The sequence below is a fragment of the Cyclopterus lumpus genome, chromosome 19 (assembly GCF_009769545.1).
Source record: "Cyclopterus lumpus isolate fCycLum1 chromosome 19, fCycLum1.pri, whole genome shotgun sequence".
In the NCBI taxonomy this organism is placed as follows: Eukaryota; Metazoa; Chordata; class Actinopteri; order Perciformes; family Cyclopteridae; genus Cyclopterus; species Cyclopterus lumpus.
Window position 1 is genome coordinate 13,040,254 of NC_046984.1, and position 19,825 is coordinate 13,060,078.

The window sequence follows — 19,825 nt, forward strand, 5'->3', positions numbered from 1 at the left end:
ATTTCTAATGAGAGACTATGAAGTCTACCCTCGGGCTTAACATATTTAGTCAAAGGGAGAAGTGGGATTCCACAAAACATTTGCACACCTAATAAGTACAGTTCCTGACATTTAGTCCACCTGAGGCAAGACACACTCAGGCAAAGGTAATAATCCCTTAACAAGCCCGGTGCCCCGCATGGATGCTGCCCAATTGAAATGCACTGCTTCATTACATGTAACTGATGTGGATAGACATTGCATACAGAGAACTCTGAATAGGTTGTATGGAAATCAGACTTTACACCTGAGACTGATCGCTTTAGAATGGTGCTAAAAGAGGCCCTTGCGGAAGGCTGAACCGGATCTGGAGTGGGTGGACAGCTCAAGGGTGGAAGAGTCTATGCTCGACTGGCAAAGTGCTTGGCCAGCTAGGCAGTGCATTCGCCGGTCGCCCACACCTCATCTCGACAACAGCCATCCTAAACTGTCTGGGTGGAAGAATGAGGGAGGAAACGTAAAGGAGCGAAACGCAGAAGGCAGCCAAGAGAGCTGTAGCATTTCTACCTGCAAAGGCTTTTAGACGTGAAATATTCTCCGTCCCTGCACATGTTGAGACCGCCGCAGCTCCCAGAGTCAGGTTCCTCTACATGCATGATGACACTGAGGCAGATCTGCTTCACGGGGGAGAGATTGATGTGTGGCGTTGCAAAGGATTTACAGACCTGTCTGTTCACCACCATTTGGAGGCGGTGATGTGACAGATTGTGTGTTGTGGACACCGACCAACCACCAAGCACCGACTGGGTTCTGTTCATTTTTAAGTGCTATTTCACCAGATGTTTAACTCCCATTCTCAAATCAGTTCAGTTGTCCAAATTGGCCTTCACATTACAAAATATAGCCACTAGGCAGCTGTTACTTTCTCAAAGGGATCTTCAAGAATGTTGCTTATTCTTTGATTAATTGTTTTTCAAAGAGAATTTTTTCAACCCGAGAATTTTCCTGCTCTTCCTTTTTATTTTGTGTAATGTTCTTGTTGTTGTTTCCTTTTGTTTGCGTTGCAATGTTGTTTTGATAATTGCTCTATAAATTAATTACTGCTGCTGTTGTCAATGTACCCCCAATAACTGCTTATCGCAAAGAGAAATATGCACAATATTTCTCTTACACCTTCAGCGAGAGTGATCTATGCCACTGCACACATGGATTCTACAGAGTAAACTGTATTTTTGAAGTTAATTAGGCACGGTCAACATTTATTAAAGCCTGACGTGTTTTCCTCAACTTGCTGTCTATGACTGTCAGAAGGTCTGCATTCAAATACCTTCTGCAGTCGGAAGCTTACCCGGCTGTGGAGGCAGTGATGTTGTGACAATAGCTGTCTTTCTCAGTGAAGAACACCAAAGGTGGGAGAGTGATGGCTCCTGCCTCTCTCCATAATCTCTTATGGGGGGAAAATCCTGGGCTGAATTCTCATTAATTGGATGTCAGGGCCCAGAGTGACAGGCTGGAGGCTCAGTGGCCAACTGTTTTTGCACCTTGTCATGGATGAAAAACGTGTGGGGGGGGGGGACTCGATGGAGACAGAGAATGTGAGGGTGGAAAGAATGATGTATGATGGTTTTGTACTGTTAGGCGGGACATGATAAGGCAAACCCTGACAAAAAAAATGCAAAACCACACACTGACTATCCATCCATCCATCCATCCATCCATTTTCAATACCGCTTATCCTCATTAGGGTCGCGGGGGCACTGGAGCCTATCCCAGCTGACATAGGGCGAAGGCAGGGGACACCCTGGACAGGCCGCCAGTCCATCGAGGGCACATGTAGGGACATACAACCATTCACTCTCACATTCACACCTATGGGCAATTTAGAGATCAATTAACCTGCAGCATGTCTTTGGACTGTGGGAGGAAGCCGGAGAGCCCGGAGAGAACCCACGCTGCCACGGGGAGAACATGCAAACTCCACACAGAAGGACCGCTCCGACCGGGAATTGAACCCGCGGCCCTCTTGCTGTGAGGCGACAGTGCTAGCCACTACACCACCGTATGCTTTTTAAATGTAATATGAATTCAAGTCAGTAATAGGCCCACAGTTGCTTCCAAATGTGGAGTTTTCTTTTCTTGTGGCTTTTTTTTACACGAGGGGAGATTCTGATTAATATGTGCAATCTCACACATTCTGTGCACACGCAGACACAATTGTACGCATGCAAACACCTTCTGTGATCATCCATCAAACATAACCTTGAGTGTGTCAAACTGGCTTGTGGCCAAAATGTCTAAGGATTTTTATTGAGGACGAACAGGTGCACCCCTGGGTGTTCCACCGTTCTTCCCGAGACGTTGGAGCGGTTGCAATCACATTATTCTCTATGTTATGGATTTTTTAAACACATAAACTAAATTTATATCTGCATAATTCTAGTGGTAGTCACTTTTACACTTGGTTAAATTCTTTCTGTGAATATTTCTGATCACAGAAGGAAGTAAAAGGCTGGTGTTTGGAGCTTAGCAGCACGTCTTCTGTGTCCATGGAAACCATGTGAAACGTGGAAATGGTTAAATTTGCTCGACCGGCACACGCACACAGTGCAGTATGCCCTGAGTCCTGAAGTCTGTGTCAGCTTAAGCTTTCCTGGTGTTCTTCTTGGAACTCACAACCGTATTATTTTTTTTTTGTACCAGCCTAGTGAAAGAAATAAGCCATTTGTTATTGGTTTGAATATATTCAATATATCACATGTTGTAGCAGGGTCGCACCACGTTGCAGTCAGGTGGGGATATTTATATTATGGTGTCCAGCACTCAAGTTGATTTCAGATGTTTTGAAGCAGGTTCAGTTGATCCAATTTCAATAGATGTTTGTTTGAGGAAATTGTACAGTTGATCCTGATTAGTTCAGCACAGTGACGCTTTTCATTCCTCTGTTTTTGTAATGACCACACAGCCGATTTAAACCTGATATTTTGTGAAAAATACAGTTATGTCACCATTTCTACTAAAGAGAGAGAAAAAAAAAAAAACCCGATGAGGAATGACTGTATGATATATGGAGAGGATGTTTGAGTCATATGACGTGTAACTTGTGTATGCATGGTTATTCAAAGAGTCCTTACAGCCTGTGTTTTCACGCTAAGGCTCGTGCCATATGATGCACCATAGCGTAGGAAGAGATGAATATGGAAGCCAGTTGCCCGTACAAGATGGGAACCTTACACTTACACTCAAATATCCAACAAAGTAAAGCTGCTTTAATCAATATATAAAAAATTGATCACATGACTATATATATATATATATATATATATATATATATATATATATATATGCAAAAGGAGTCTCAACTTAAAAAAGGTGAAAAGTACGGTATGATAGTGTTGTGTTTACAGCTTGTTTCTGCTGCTTCTTATTGGCCAAAGTAAAAGACTATACTGGCTGAAAACCAATAATCTGTCAAAGTTACTTAAAAAATGTCTTATTAAATGTTTTCACCGGTATGTGAATAATAGCTTTTCATCATGCACAGTAAGTTGTTTATGCAGGCGAATAGAGACAACAAGTACTTAGACCTCTGTCTTTTACACTGGATATGACCTGTTTTTATGGTTTTCTACTTTCTAAATTGTCTCTCTCCATTTATAGCAATATTTCGTAATCCCTGCAGAAACTATTTATTGTGTCACAGTCCTTCAAGATTGTTTAATGCGTTGTTATTACATGCGTTGAACATACTGACATTCATTATTATTATAGTAAAATATAATCCCCTTTGAAGACCTTTCCCCACCTCAAGCTGCTCGATAACAGTCAGTCAGTTTCACTCCTCGGTGGCCTGGATACGACGAGTTCTTTCAGCACACACTCAGTTTCCTCACAGAAAACGCTCCCTTCCTGAACACCTGTGTTTCTAATTCTTTGTCCACATTCAATGGGACATGTTCCAGCTGAATGTGACTGAAAAAGACCAGATGTTCGCATTTTATAACAGTGGCAGTTTTTTAATATGAATGGCAAGAGAATTCTGAACTTGCGTATGAGCACAATCAAACTGTAATAAAAGTTGATGCCACATTGAATTGTGTGTCCTTTATTGCCACGTTGTTGTTTTCTTTGCTGCACAAAACGTGTCGGGCCTCTTCGCCCGCATTGTCTCGGGGGGGGGGGGAGGGAAGTAGAAATAATTACCAAAAGAATCGTTAATCCACTGATGACAAAATTAAAGGGAGTGTTAATCTCCAAGTATTTCATGAAATGCAGCATCAAGGGTTTGATAATACAGCTGTTTTCAGGATCTCGACAGCAGTGGTGCACATTCTACGGCCCTGTGCAGGACATCTGGTCGTTCAGCTGCTGCAAGGAGACGGTCCGCCCAGTTACAGATGTAACCACATTAGAGTTATGTACTGGCCTTGTTGGGAAATGCTTGGCTGTATTCTTAGGTGGGAGTTAATGCAGAGCAACGACCCCGGATCCATTAGACCTTGTTGAACAATGACAAAACTGCAAGGGCGCAAGAGGCCACAACAAAACCTGATTAGAAACATCTGGTTTAGCACATCCTCCTTTGTTCAGGGGTTGGTCTGATAAAAATAGCTGAATTGATTAATTCAGCCATATGGAGACTTGCCAGGATTAAACAGAACCGTTCGGACAATAAGCGAGTTTATGAGGTTTGAGGTATTTCTAAAGATCTTGGCTGCCCGTGACTTTGGAGGTATAGCCAAACAGATTTTTTAAAAGAGCCTAAATGGGCAACAATCTTTCCAAGTAAAATGCCCCACTGCCCAAAAACATAAAAATAACTGTAAGAAGTTTGACAATTCTATCACATTGGCAGTGTGGAAAGAAGCAGTCATCACTAGCTATGCCAGGATCATTTCAATTTGTATAAGTATATGTGTCCAATACAGATACAACTTCATAGCACTGCATATCACAAACAGATGTATTGGGATGACCATTTAATGTCCCACAAATGTGAGAGAACTGACGAGGTCTCGCAGGATCCTACAGCTTAATATTCTAAACTTACTTTTGGACTGCGTGTAATACACAAGAGAATAATTGCTCTGTTCCTAATTCTCTCGAACAAATCTCACCCAGTTTCAAGTGTCTGTTTGTTTCTTGCATTCCTCGCCTGCTCGTTCATCAGCGGCCTCACACAGCCTCTTCAAATATAACTGGCCGGCTATCAGAGCACACCATGATGGATGAGCAAATGTTTGTTGCATAAACTTGTGCGTCCAAATCTTTTGTTCTTGTTTTCTCGAGACGCTCTCCATTAAACAGTGACCACAGTTGAGACACAGAGCCGTGTTAAAAAATATTTGTTTAATTAATGTTGGTGGTCTTGGACAGCATTTTCTTCCCTCGCTGTCATGGTCAAAAGGTCCTAAACTTTGGGAAATAACTGAGCGGACAAAACATCCCTCACATTAAAAGGTCAGCCACCACAATGGAATTAAAGATGTATCGGACAGAGGGCTGAAGTACAATAAGAAGGAAGAGCAGTTAAGAGAAACTTGATGAGGATCAAAGAGAGAGCGAGAGAGAGAGAGAGAGAGGCCCTCTTGGCCAAAGCCTGCAGCTTCAAAGCTTATCCAAACTGACAGAGGACAAATGGACCTGGGGACAAAGTTTCTCCAGCATCCTGTTGTGAATCCCATAAATGTGGTCTTGATGTGACGCCCTACATTACAGGTTCAGGGACGGCATCGCCACGCTGTCGACATCCAGACGTCTTCTTTCAAGGATGGAGGACCTGTACAGGAACAAGGACGACAGAGCCGACTACTGAGAAAGGAGGTGGCGGTATAGCTTACGGGTGAGTGCATATCACTGGTGTCATTAGATCAATAACTCCTGTTTTATTAGCACCTCATAGTGTTTCTGTTGTTGTTGTTGTTGTTGAAGTGAAAATGAAATTGTATCTCTAACCATAGGAGAGGTTTGGCGTCATTTATTTTTTAACTTTTTGTCAACAAATTCCATGACAGGACCAAAACTATCTATGTGAAGTGCTTTAAATTATGAATTATTCGGCTTACTTGTGTTTTCTTTTTGGTTTTTGGTTTTTATAGAGCATGCTTTGTGAATTTTCCATCCTGTGGATTTATGATGATGAATACAGTTTATCTTTCTTGTATTGTTGTTGTCCCCCCTCCCCCCCAAACGGGGGTTTCATTGGCTCACTGTAAATCAGGGTAATGCTGTGTGAGCAATAGGGATAATATGTAAACATGGTTGCTGTCCTGCTTACGGTCCCATTTCAGTTCATTCATACCCCACTAAGCAATAGAGAATATCTTTAATTGAAAATTTGAGGTTTAGATGACACTTAGGTTCCCTATCTATAAAATAATGTAATCTGCTGCACTCAATAGCGTTAAAATCCACGCGTAAACTAATTTCCATGTACTCGTGGTCATCTGATTTTTGTATGAAATAGTTGGTGCTATCTCTGCAGAGGTCACTTGTTTTAGCATGTTGCTGCGTGTGAGATGTTCCGCTGGATTTTGATTGATCTCAATCTACAATAATTGGAGTGTTTTGTTGGGGAATAGTGACACTGCCCAGTCTGCACGTTGAATATGAATATAGGTTTAGTACACTTCTCTCATAATCCCTGCTGCGCTGCTCTTGTCCGGCTCTTTTGCAAACTCTGCACACACTTCCTGCTTTTGCTCATATAGCATTTCATAAGCTCCACCTCCACCCCGACATCCACGTGTTGGCCCTGAGCTGAAGTTCTCTGGGGTGAAGTGTATCATCCATCAGCACTCCTCAGTGTCTCCTTGTGGGATGTGGCCGGGGCTCATATCAACTCAAATATCAACTCTGCTAGCATTATAAATCTGTTCCACGTGAGCTGGTGGACTGAATTATTATTTTGTCTGCTGATACCGTATGAAAAACACATGTGTCATTTCCTTTGACAACACAATGCAAAGGAATGCAACAATAATGGGATCTTTTGGGTAAATGTTTGTCTAAAAGAATCTCTGGAGTCTTCTGTGGCCGTAGTTGTCCAGTTTCCTGTCAGCCATTGTATTCGGATACAGCTCATACTTGGACGAGCGAAGCGTTCATAATGTTTGTGAGTTCTCAGGAAATTGAAGTTGGTTGGAGGCTCTCGTTGAAGCTGGAACCTCTTCAGCCTTCCAACTCCAAACAAAACATGCAAATTACTTGCAGTTGCTTCCCCCCCCCCCCCCTTTCTTCTAGGAGGAAGTCGTTAAAGCTGCTGGCATTTTGAGATCTTACAGTGAAAGAGCTAATGGGGTCACACATTTATTCAATCTGTGTGATTGCAAGTTTCTGATCATTTTTGCAAAGAAGTTTTTTCCAGTGGCGTTTTTGTTTTGAAGTTTGGGGAGGATGGCTCAGAGACAATCGGAGAAGAGATACACGGCATGATGCTTTGTGTTTTTAAAGAACACTAAATCGTCTGGAAGTTGATTCGAGATCAATTGTGCTGCTATTTCTAAAAGACCATGTTTTAACTGTGTATTGGGAAGCATCTTCTGCCCTCTGGTGTAGAAAAAGTGTATGTTCCAACTTCAGTATTTCTGTATGTCAAAGTATAATTTCTCCTCAATTTAAAACGTTCAGCAGTGCTTGGCATGAAATGTTTGTTGATTTGTTCTCTGTTTTATTTCACGCGTGTTACTAATTGGTATTTATTCATTGTTCCTGACACCCATTCAACAGAGGGAGAGGACATTGTTATGAAGGCGTGATCAGAGTCATGGCTGCCTTTCAGCTACTGGACTCACTCCACTACGGTCAGAAAATAATATTTCTCATTTAGATTTCCCTTTAAATGTATTTGATATTATAATACAACATATTAATTTCTGAAGTTTGCATTCGATGTCTTTTATTTTTAACTTTTGGTCTGCTGTTGGTCTCAGCGTCAATAGCGTTGGATGGGGCCAATGTTAATGGTAATGTTGTGTGATTTCCAGTAGAGGGTGCTGTTGTTTCACTAAACTTTTCAGTTCTGTGAGACAAATAATTTTTTTAATTAATCAAACAACTTAAAAAAGAAAAGAAAAAAGGAACAACACAGGACTCTGGTTCAATATCTTCGAATTCACTATTTAATTTTGTACATCTGGTCACAAAAAAAAACAATCAAGACTTGCTGACATCTCTTTCTCTCCTGTATTCATTCATTCTCTCTCTCTCTCTCTCTCTCTCTCTCTCTCTCTCTCTCTCTCTCTCTCTCTCTCTCTCTCTCTCTCTCTCTCTCTCTCTCTCTCTCTCTCTCTCACACACACACTAAATCCCCAAACTCTCTTGTGCTATTTTCTATCTTTGATTCATCTCTGCTTTTATAACTTAGAAAATAATTTATATAAAAAGACATTGATTTCCATGGGCACTTGAGAGCTCAAATGAAGGGGCTGGCCGACACATCAGTGGTTTCTCAAACTGAAGTAAAAGGGTAGGCGGGTCGTTCAGTGTTTCGAGTTGTTCTCCCAGAAGAAAGAGTCATTCCGCAGCACTTTGGCCAATTTCTCATTGAACGGCATGTAGAAATCCCGCAGGATCTCTTTAGTGATGGGCAGCATGGGGCCCAGGTTTTTGTCAGCCGGCCTCCTGGTATTTGATGCCGGACTTCTTGTGATCTCTGACTCTTTTTCTTTCGTCAGAGGCCCTGTAAAACACACACACACACACACACACAAACACTTCTTTCACATGCCTCCTTCCTGGGCCACTTTGCAGCACTGAACAAATGGAACAACAACACAGTTAAAGGACTCTACTCTGTCACTGTGTGTCGGCCGTGCTCTGAGCAGGAGATTTGACGCTCTGGGAGATAATCGCATCTCGGCTGGTGTTGGCAGCTCTTTGAAGAGCTCAGTCTGAGCTTTGGGGCAACTCAACTGTGGGATGAACTAGTGAGACAAGGGGGCTTCCAGACTAGAGGGCAAGACTGCATTATGACTGCAGAACACAAACACTGGCCTGTTACTTAAGTTAAAGCAATCTAGTGTATAGCCCAAGGACAGGTTGACAATAAAAGTACTGTATAGAAGGTGTAAGAAAGCCCAGAACTTTATCTGAGGGACATTTCATTTTATGTGCTAAGCTAGTCGGCTACACACGAGCCAGGCACTTTAAAATGAACAGGATTTTCAAATGTAGTACATGCACTGCTCTTTGTTAACACGCTAGACACGAGAATTCTCTAATTACCTCCCGTGAGTACTTTTAACTACATGCAGACATGACTTTTCACATATCCCTACTTCTATTGATCAGAGTCATCAGAGGGAATGATTACAGGCCAGGATCGCATGTGGGGATGTGCTGCTTACTCACCCAGGTTAAGGAAGTCAAAGACTTTGTGCATGGTGTATTTCCTGTTCGAGGCATGGTCTTCCAACCTCAGGACCAGAATCTGTTCCCTGCTGAAGACGGTCAGCCAGTCCATTAAGTACACAATGTACAGGCCAACCTGCAACCTGACCTGAGGACACACGACGGGAGAATCAATGGGAGATAACCAAGCTCTATCAAAGAAACGTCTCCCCCCCCCCCCCCCCCCCCCCCCCGTCCCCCGTCCCTTCCTCCGTCAGTGGAAGGGCACTGGGTTGTATGCATGGGTTAAACTTATTTTAAGTGGATGAACAGGGAAGGGAGGGGAAGACCGAAGGAGGGAATACCACCAGCATGCTCTTTCATCTTCCCCTTGCGTATGGCTGGGTGACGCAAAGCACCGTGTGGGCATGTGAACAAGTGCTGGTATCGTGTGGTGTGTGTTTGTGTGTGTGGGATTTGAGAAAGATGAGTTTTCGTCTAGGATCAGAAACCTGCATCACCACCTGCCAGTGGACCAGATACTCACTTCCATAATGTTATCGGATTTTGTTTCACCCCATTCTTGTGATCCTTTCAAGCATACGTTTTCAAAAAATCACAACATTACAAAGTTCCAGTCTCTCAAAAGTGAGGGTGTGTTGCTGTTCTCTGTTTTTATATCACAAGTTGAATATCTCTGGATTTGACTGAAAATCCCCCCAAAAAATGTCACCCAACTTGTGACGGGTGTTTCTCAAAATATATCTTAAACAATCCCCCAAAAATAAATGTTCCACTAATCTTTTCCGAGATTTCACAATCGCGTTTTGCAGGTAGCTTAATTGCCTAAAAATGTCTTTTTTACACACGTGGCTTCTTTCATGGTCTCATAACTCTGAAGATGGATGGACAATTAGGACAGAGGCGGAGTGAGTAGGCTGTGAAGCTAGTCGATGGCAGCTGGAGAGGAGGACCTCTAGTACAAGGCACTCTGGAGGGGGAGCAACAAGAGGACGGTCTCCTCCTCCCCCTGCCAGTCTGCCTCAACGCACTGTGGGGAAAGCTGGTCGGGGGCCCGACACCGGGGCCGAGCGCCGCCTGACACTAAGACTTGGTCTTTTTTGTGAGTAAGAAGCAAGTCCACACACCACTGGTAAACTTGGTTTTCCAACACAAAGAGAGGCTCTCTAGACGCTGCCCCCCCCCCCCCCTCCCCCCCCGTTCAACAGTGTTGCCAATCCCTTTCATAAAGTCCGCACTGCGAGCTTTCGCATGTGCTAATGAAGTGGCGATTCCACTCCATCTGTCTTTTTCACTCCCTTTTTGTTCTATTTCTTTATTCCCGACAGCTAATACGCCTGGGCGGGCGCTAAATTGCGGCCCTTTGCGGGGGGGAGGGCCACGAGACGAAAGCAGGAGGGAGGGGGCGCGCACTCACTGGCATGGCGTTGTTGACGGTCGTGTTGTACACACAGGAGCGCATTGTGTACTCCGTAAGGCACCCTTCGAATAACTGCAGCGACTCTGACACCTTCTCGTGGAAGTCCTCCGCAGACTTGTTGGAGATACCGAAGTACAGGTAGTCCGAGTAGAGCCTGCAAGACAACGGAGATGCTCTGTGTTCAAAATGTGAACCCGAAACCATTGAAGTGATCCAACATTGGGTATTCTACATGGGATCACTTTTACATAGAATTGAATGAGCAACACTCAAAGTAAGTGGTCATTAAATCCAGCTCAAGGATCCGGCTGGAGATATTAACGATTGCATGATATGGAAACACACATTGACCCTGAGAATATATTTTATGGCAACATAAATAATAATTTTGAGTACTAATAAACAGTTTAATAGAAAATCAATGTTAAAGTAATACCAGCAGGCATTCAGCAGTGGGTTTTTCCGCGACTCTGATAAAGGCATCATAATGAAACAGTGTGACAGCCTGACAAAAAGGCAACGCAGCATCTGGGACAGCAGGTCTTTTGTTTCCTATAAACATGAAAAGTATCTGTCTGTATCTGCAGTGTAAACAGCTATGATGGAGGCACAAAGGTTAGCGGTGTGCGAGTCAGAGCTGTGTCTGCATCGTTACTGGTATGCGGTGGGAGGCAGTAACACAGAGATTACTTTCACCTTTCCACCGGGTCCCTGAGCATGATGATGAAGCGGGCATCGGGCTGCAGGGCGTGGACAAAGTCCTGGATGAGGAAGGGAGGCTCTCCCTCTGTGGTGTTGTCATAGAAATACACCCAGGCGTTGTTATCCCACATGGTGGACGCGCTGGCTTCTCCTGCAACATACACCCCACAGCGGTTCAAATAAAACAATGCACACAATACAATTATGAGACGAAAGGAAACACACACAGACATTGTGATTGTCTTTCTCATTGGTGTTGCATTTGATGCGTGTAGTTGAGTACGCAAGGCTCTCTGCTTCTGTTTCTTTTGTAGATGTTCACAGTCTTTACAAGGCAGTGGATTGGTTTAAACCACAATTAACTTAACGTAAAAAATTGCCAAATATGTCTTGGATGCAGCTTCTTGAATGTGAGGATTTGCTTGTTTGTCTCTGTTTTATTATAATATTGTGAATTGAACATCTTTTGGGTTTCCGACTTCTGGTCAGACGTCATCTTTGGCTCTGCCACGCTACCATGTTCGACATTTTATAGGCTAGTGAATAAATAAATAATAGATCAATCAAGAAAATAATTACCAGATTTTGATAATGAAGATAGTTGTTGATTTAAGCCAATTTCCAAATTAATTTTATGTCCTTGTGCATTGAAAAAAAAACTTGTTTCCAGCTTTAAATAGACACTGTAATTGTAGTTTATAGGAAACAAGACACTTTTGTGACATTGACAGTACATATAATGTGGTTAATTATGATTATGCGCCAAAACTCCCTCAATTTAGGATGGGATATTTTTTAACATCCAATATTTTTGTTTTATTTTTTTATCAGATTTGCACTAATTTTTGTATTCGTTATGAACCGATAAATTCCCCAATCAGTGTCTTCTCAAAATAACAAATTAATAATCAATAGATGAATGTCCGATTGTTTCAACTTACTACGTATAATTCACTTTTGAATCAAGGCTGGAACTAACAGACAAGTCAATGAAACCAAAGATTCTGAAGAAAGAGCAAAAACAAAACAGAAAAAGCTGCGAGTAAAATTGTGATAAGACCACGGCGGTGCTGGTGCTCACAACGACTCAGAGGACGTCGCTTCTCAAACAATTTGCGAGCAGAAACTTTATCAGGCTGCGTCGATATCCAGGATTCATTAGACTGTCTGTGCCTTCATTATCCTCTTATCTGTGACGTGAAGCCGTGATGTATTTGCAGGGGAAACACAACACAGGCCTTATCTGATGATAGCCAGGGCCTATTTTCTGTGATGACAACGGTGAGACTGAAACAGGATCGCTGCTAATGCTGTCGTGCTTGAAATAATACACACTGGTTCAGGTCTATTTAAAGGTCTCAGTGTCCATTTAAAAAGGGCTGATTTTGCCCCATGGGGAGAAGCCGTAATGGGGCAAACAAATGGCGCAGCCAGACCGGTATGCCTCTGGTCTTGGCCGGCGGTTGAAGAGAGTAGGAAGCCCAAGATCCTGGTCACAGACCTGCACCTTGCTGGGCTCTCCCAGGGCATGGTGTGAATACTGAGTGGGGCTTTGGCCCACTCCCCCTCCTTTTTTACAATAATTATTTATTTAAAGAGGGGAAACAAAACAGATCGGCACGCTAAGCTGCGCTCAATGCACCAACTCAGTCCAGTCTGATAAAAGGCTATTGGCGGAAAAAACTTGAAATCAGTTTTTCTTTGCAGTCGACTGCACGTGCTTGGAGATTGTGCTTGGATGACGGAAGAAGACACAGACGGATGGAAGCAGAGGTGCTGCAAGCAGGATATGCAAATAGAGGACGGACGTTTGAAAGACTTCTCCACCCCACTGCGGATATTATTGCTGTCCTGACCTCCACACACACACACACACACACACACACACACACACACACACACACAAAACAACGATTCCTTTTATACGGCACTTCAGTGAAGTGGCTAAGCGAAGCAGAAGGAAGTCCAGTATTATAAAGCTGTGAGGGGTTGAGTCACCGGCTCTCGCCTGAGTGAGAGTGGCTGCTACGAAGCAGCTCCGTGCTTCGGCCTCACTACCTGCTGCTTTAATAGCAGCTTTGTAATATTGCAGACGAGATTACAAGCAAAGTACCAGGCAAGTGACAAGGTGACAGGTCTCCCCGAGCCAAATGCGATTGGCTGTAGCCCGAGGACGGCCCGCGTTCCTTGTACAGATCACAATGGCAAAAACATGACCCGAGTGACTAATACGATGCAGCAGAGGGAGGCGGCTCAAGCTGTCCTCCTGACATGATGTTTGACAAAACAGGAAGGTAGAGATTACACAGAAATGTTTGTGCAACCAAAAACTGCCCGGAGATCTGATTAGAGAGACGGTAGGCCGTGTTTTACACGCCGTCAGTCGTATCGCGTTCTCTTATCTTCCAAATAACGCGCTGATGCTTCAGATAGTCATTCTGAAATATATCCGAGGTGCTTTATATCGTGATCTAGACTTAAGGAAGTTGCTCAGTAGCGTGTCATGTGCCAATCCAAAAGGGTTGCTGAGTTTCACGCGGCGCTTCGCTTTGCTTGACTGGTGTGAAAAGCTGCGTTTGATGTTTAGTTTGCTGGGTTCAGTTAATCTTAAGACTATTGTAGAAATACAAATAATAAAAAAATTATTAGGAGATGGTTGATTTGTAAGGCTGGTGGAGTCTCAGCTTGTCTTTATACCAATTCCCACAGGCACTGGAATTGAGGTCTCGAAGAAGTTCCACAGAAAACCCTTCTTTCTATAAATTGCATTCACATTTTCGTCCATAGAAAAGGAATTTGATTGTCTTAATTTGAGTAAATAGTAATCCATTAAAATATGCCAAGATTTGCCCTGATTGAGATGCTTAGCCAGGACTTTGGACTACATTCATAATAAATCCCTGGAGACGCAGACTTCATCAGTTTTGTATTTAAACCGTGTAAACTAGTGCCCTTGATGGGATGGAAAGTATCAAAGTGGATAGCTAGTCTTTTTAAAGGGGGAATACCAGAGTCTATAAACACAGCACACAAAGTGACACAACCCTTTTGGTCAGCAGATACAGCAGATACAGCAGTTCCTGTGACTCATTATCATTAATGGCCAGTCCAATAGTTTCTACATTACAGATCCTGTGGCTGTGACCTTTGCACGCCTTGTTTTCAGTTGCTTTAAAGTGATTTATTTGTGTTTCAAGCTAACCCTCTGGCCATTGGTTACAATATGGAAAGAAAAGTGCATACATCTGATGCTGACATGCTCACAGGAAACTGAATTAGCTATGTGCTTACCTATGATGATGTTAGGTTGGCCGGGGCTTCCACTGGTATTTACTGTGAGGTTTCCCTGGATTTGGTAAGCAGCCTGATCGAACAAGTCCAGGTAGTCCTCCACTGGGTATCGATCATGAAAGCCCTCGCTTAGACGGATGATACCTGGGGGAGGAAGAACATCCTCTTAGAGTACATATACATCTCTAGTGCATGTTCACTTTTGATGGCAAGTCATCTAACATCTTTTTTTTGAGGCTACAAAATCATCAATATTAGACATAGTTTGGGTGAGAATCTGTAGCACTGAGATGTGCTACACTGTGTGTATCCATCACGCATGTCTTTTTGGTGTTCACTCCAAAAGAGGCCATTAGGGCTCCTGTGTTGTCTCGACTGCGGGGTGAGCAAATGAAATCCAAGTTCCAATCCAAATTCAGCAGGAGTGTTGCACCCTGTTCAATGTTCCAATTAAGGGACGATGAGAAGTGTGTGCTTTAAATCGAGGACTAGAAAATGTGTTTTTTCATCCGTGCTGTTGTGGTCTGCAGCATAATTACAATTTACCAGGCGATTGTGGGGATTCAGAGTCGGCTTTAGGAGTATCCATGCAGCATTAGGATAATGAGGTAGCTCAGGCGTCTGTTACTTTCAGTGACGCTTTGATGGTGTGGCAGTAAACACCGTTCTCTAGCTAGCAAGAAAACATGATTAGTAAACTCTTTACTAATCCAGATTGTTTACACTTTTCAGGGCTTTGTTTTCATGTCTTTTCATCTGCTTTTTAATATGAATGAAGCTTCATACTATTTTCAAAATGCCCGTGTTTTCTTGACGGGCGCTTTTAACGGCAGGCACATCTTCTGAGATTCAAACCGCTCCTCTCAGGAAGTGATGTCACCTTTTCACTGAATGGGAGGAGCGGAGCCTCGAGGCGAATGAAATAAATAAATACAAAACAAGACCATTTGAATTCTAAGTGTTCTCAAAGGACGTCTTAAGAGAAAAGTGCTGATCGTCGGCACATCGCTCCAAGTGCAACACTGGAAGGGAGAGCGCGAAAGAAGGAAAGTGGCAGCAAAGATGAAAGCATGAATGAGGGGGGAGGGGGCAATAAATGAGAGGGACCTATGTCCTTGGGATACAGCTGCATTTGCTGCTACGCAACATCACAGGCTGCAAAAGAAAAAACACAAACACAAGGCAGACGAATTAAGGCAAACTACTCATCCACATCTCGCAGCGTTATGGGGTTCAACTCATTATCAACTCAAACTGAATATCTCGTTAAAATAAGTATCGCATGCAGACTGATCAATCCAGCAGTTAGGTTTCTGTTAGTCTCAGAGAGATTAGTGGCATAGTCAGCAACTGGATGAACTTCAAAAGGATCATTTTGGCTACACGACGATTAGTTTAAGCCTCTTTTTGATTGCTGCAGTGAGAATTTTGATAACATTTTCAGAACATGTGGCCAATACTGTATGTAGCTCCCTTAACAAGTACTATGCCCCCCCCCCTCCCCCACCGGGTGAAATTATTAAAATCATTAAGAATTGTTTGAACAGACAGCTCCAGGCAAAACAAAATGTATGTATCAGTCAGCGCCACGCAGAAGAATAAGTCCTCCTCGGTGAGAAATTACCATTAAAAATCACGCTGCACTGATGTGATAATGCAGCTGCTGTTCTTAAAAGAGAATTAGATTATCTACACGCTACCCGCGTCTTTCAACTCAGTATAAAGTCATCGAATCTGCTTCTGATTTCATAATCAGCACTGACTTTGAACAGATCGGGGCCTTACAGTTTAACTGCTGCTCTTCTATTTTTTTCCACACACTGACTCACACTCCTGATGCCTTCATGCGTCTTGAGCTGCTGAAGATGCTCCATTATTCATGAGTCGTAATGGCTGTTTTTAAAGTTATAAACGAAAACAAAACGCATGATTGGTGTTGAGAATAATGATTTGCCTCCTTTTCGGAATGTAGAATCTCAGTTTCGTTAAAAAGTGTTACGGCTTTGTTAGACACTAATTAGAGACTGGAGACTAGACTTAAGGCTTTTTTGTGTGTGTGTGTGTGTCATTAGATAAAAGTCACCAAATCAAGTGCAACAAAGCATCCGCAAGATACGGGAGGGGTTGGTTTTAAATACAGAGGGTTTTCAGCTCAACCAAATACAGTCGCACTCCCAGATCTCGCATTGGCTTTTATTCCCATCTGTGGTGGTGTGGTGGATTCTTTTAACATCACAGATGCACACATGGTGAAGCAAACGCAATATGGCATCCACACATTTAGATGACAGAAGTGCCATTCGACCAGATGTCGGCTGCGAGGCAGCTCGTACCTCTCCGCGCACAGTTTGAGGGTTTATCTCTTTGTTTGGGAAAATACCACCTGTTCAAACTCCTCGTAAGCCAACAGTGTAAGCCAGGATTGTGGCAGTAGGTCGTGTGTGTGTGTGTGTGTGTGTGTGTGTAAGTGTTTGTAAAAAATAAGAAACAGCTCCGTAATAAAATAAAATAGAATGATTCGCTGTGTAATAATTAAATGCATGATTGCTCTGTTACTCTTTTGAATGAGAACTCAAATCAACGGTGTTAGAGCAGCCAGAAAGGTGTCAAATAAAGCAAGACCTGTACGCTGAGCAGAGTTTATCGTGGTAAGATATGTTGCAAGTGTATTCGAGAGCAGGAAACAGTGCGCCAGGTGGGTTCAAAGTGTGCCAGGAGGCGTCGTGTGCTGTATTCTCCACGTGCTCCTTTCAAGTCCCTTCCACCACAGAGACAAATCTATGTCACCGAAGACGGAGAAGAGCAGTTAGTCTTTCTGCATATCGTCCCAGTTGAGCCGTTAATGAGCACCGCCGCCGCACAAGCTCAGCCATCTGCATGCATGTATCACGATGGGGGAAGCGGCGCCGGTAAGATGTGATACGATGATGGCGTAAACGGGAAAAGACTCAGCAATTCGAGATGTTGACTGTACGAGGCAATGGAGTGGTTGAACACACCGTCAGAGCTGTACATCTGTGGGCCGACAGCTCTCAGGTAGAACATAAACAGTTTCATTCTTTATTCTCATGCACAGCACAAAATGGTTGTTGAATATTCATTTCTTGGCTAATTGCATTGGGGAGATTGAACTGCGTGCATCGGAGATACTTAATTCATGTCACATGCAGGGCTCACAACCAGCTATAGGTTTCACATTATTCAAGAAATTCTAATTGCGGGTGCAGTTTTTGGTATATCTGATAAAGCAGAACTGTCAGTTTGACAGAGCGTGAAATTGTCAGTCAGTATCCAAAGGACTTTTGCCACAATTAACTACTGAAATGTATATAAATTATGGAATTTGGTTACTACAATCCACACATCTTCACAATACGATGACAGCAAGTATACAGGAGATTAATTATGCTTATAAAAAAAGACAGGTTTTGCCTTTGAGGCTGAGACCCCTTCAAACGCCTGTCACCGAGTGCTTTTCTGAAGCCCCCCTGAGGCATGGCTCTAGCGAAATGATGGTCTGTAAGGGGCCACGTTTCACACTTTAAATGCTCTCGGGCTTTCATTATTGTATACCAGCCTGAAGGCCTCAGCCACAACAAATTATAGTTTTTCTTTACTCACCGAACCTCTTGCGGGTCCACCAGTGTGGCTCTTTGAAAGTGGTGAACTTGACGTCCGGGTGCAGCCTCAGTCTGTCGTACAGGTCCGTCGTGCCACACTTTGGTTGGCCGATGATATAGAAATATGGAAGGCACCGCATGCGGTAGAGTTTCCCATCGCGGTGATACAAGTGTTCTCGGAAAGTGTTCCTCAAGTGCTGAAACACTGTCCGGAAGCGCCTCGAATAGCGCGCATACAAGTTTGTCCTGTAAGGGTCCGAGGTGATATTCCCAGTATATTCCTCATACCAGCATGGGTTCTTGACACCAGGCAGGAATTTACGTGGGATTGCAGAAAACATCTGGAAAAGCAAAGAAAGCGGTCGGAATTAAGTCGCCGTACTTTCCGACCGCATTCAAACCATTTCAGACAAAGCCAGCTGTAACCCTTGAGATCCTCACTGATAAATAAATACCTTCCAGTCATTTCCCAGACTCATTAAAAGGAACAATTTAATTATTACAGGGCAGTGTTTTGGCAGGTGTAGGCAAACACTTTCTGTGTGGGGATCCAGCTGCACGTTCGTGACACGTTGGAGCAGGAGGATACAATCTCTGGGGGGGCAGAGGGTTGGCAGAGATGCATAGACACAAGTGAGTGCACATATGAATGCATATATAGTGCAGTATTTAGGAACTGGACATTTCTGTTGTTGTTTTATACACAGTCCTCCAGGAGAGAGAGTTTTTTTTTATATTTGGTGTAAATTCATTCGCATATAAAGACTGTCTGAACTTTAAGGCTGTATTCTAGGAAAACTATATGGAAATAAAAAGTGAACCTGTCGTAGTACTTTCACACCTGCACTGAGCAAAGCTGATTCATCCTCAAACGTAGAAGTGAGGCGACACACACATTTCCGACAGTCTTTTTCTTTTCACATATTTTCACGAGTGTTTTTTAGTGATCCACCAAAAGGCCTTTGCTTCCCTCACTCCCCCACCGCCTGTGAGACACAAATACTTTGAGGACAAGTAATGCCGGCGCCATCCACAGACGTGGTATTGATTGTCCCGTGGCCACACTCTCCTTTTCATTAACTGGTTCAATAAGAAATTAGTTATGTTGCAAATTAGCCCGAGCGCAAGCCATTATCATTAGGATTAACAATTAATTGAACCAGGCTTTGAGGTGAAACGGACACTGAGAGAAAGCCACAAGACCAATGTGTTGGAAGTGGGATGACTTTGAGCTTTAAATCCCTTGCGCGAAAAAATTGGAAGAGACATGTGCAATTATCTGGGCTGACATGAAGTGTTATACAAGGCTTTAGCAGTTTTTTTTATCTCTTTATGAATTAAATTAGAAACTACAACCAGTGGGGAATTGCAACAATGTTTCTGTATTGAACCCGGTGTAGGCAGCTTGTAGGCATGAATACTGATTTGAGTCACCTTTTCACTTAGCATTTAATTAGGCTTCGAG

General features: G+C 43.2%; 1 protein-coding gene across 3 annotated transcripts in view; it reads right to left on the minus strand.

Moving 5' to 3' along the window:
• Window positions 1–8,075: 8,075 nt before the first annotated feature.
• Window positions 8,076–19,825, minus strand: part of LOC117749243 (carbohydrate sulfotransferase 15-like) — a 29,900-nt gene continuing 18,150 nt past the window's right edge. For 2 of the 3 annotated variants that reach the window (XM_034559536.1, XM_034559537.1), the window contains 6 exons: window positions 18,362–18,701; window positions 14,741–14,884; window positions 11,444–11,600; window positions 10,745–10,901; window positions 9,328–9,475; window positions 8,205–8,656 (listed from right to left, as the gene is read on the minus strand). In XM_034559536.1, the coding sequence (XP_034415427.1) occupies window positions 8,457–8,656; window positions 9,328–9,475; window positions 10,745–10,901; window positions 11,444–11,600; window positions 14,741–14,884; window positions 18,362–18,701 (1,146 nt within the window). In that variant the 3' untranslated portion in view covers window positions 8,205–8,456. Of the gene's footprint in view, window positions 8,657–9,327; window positions 9,476–10,744; window positions 10,902–11,443; window positions 11,601–14,740; window positions 14,885–18,361; window positions 18,702–19,825 lie in introns of all 3 variants that reach the window. The other variant, XM_034559535.1, reaches the window with a different exon arrangement.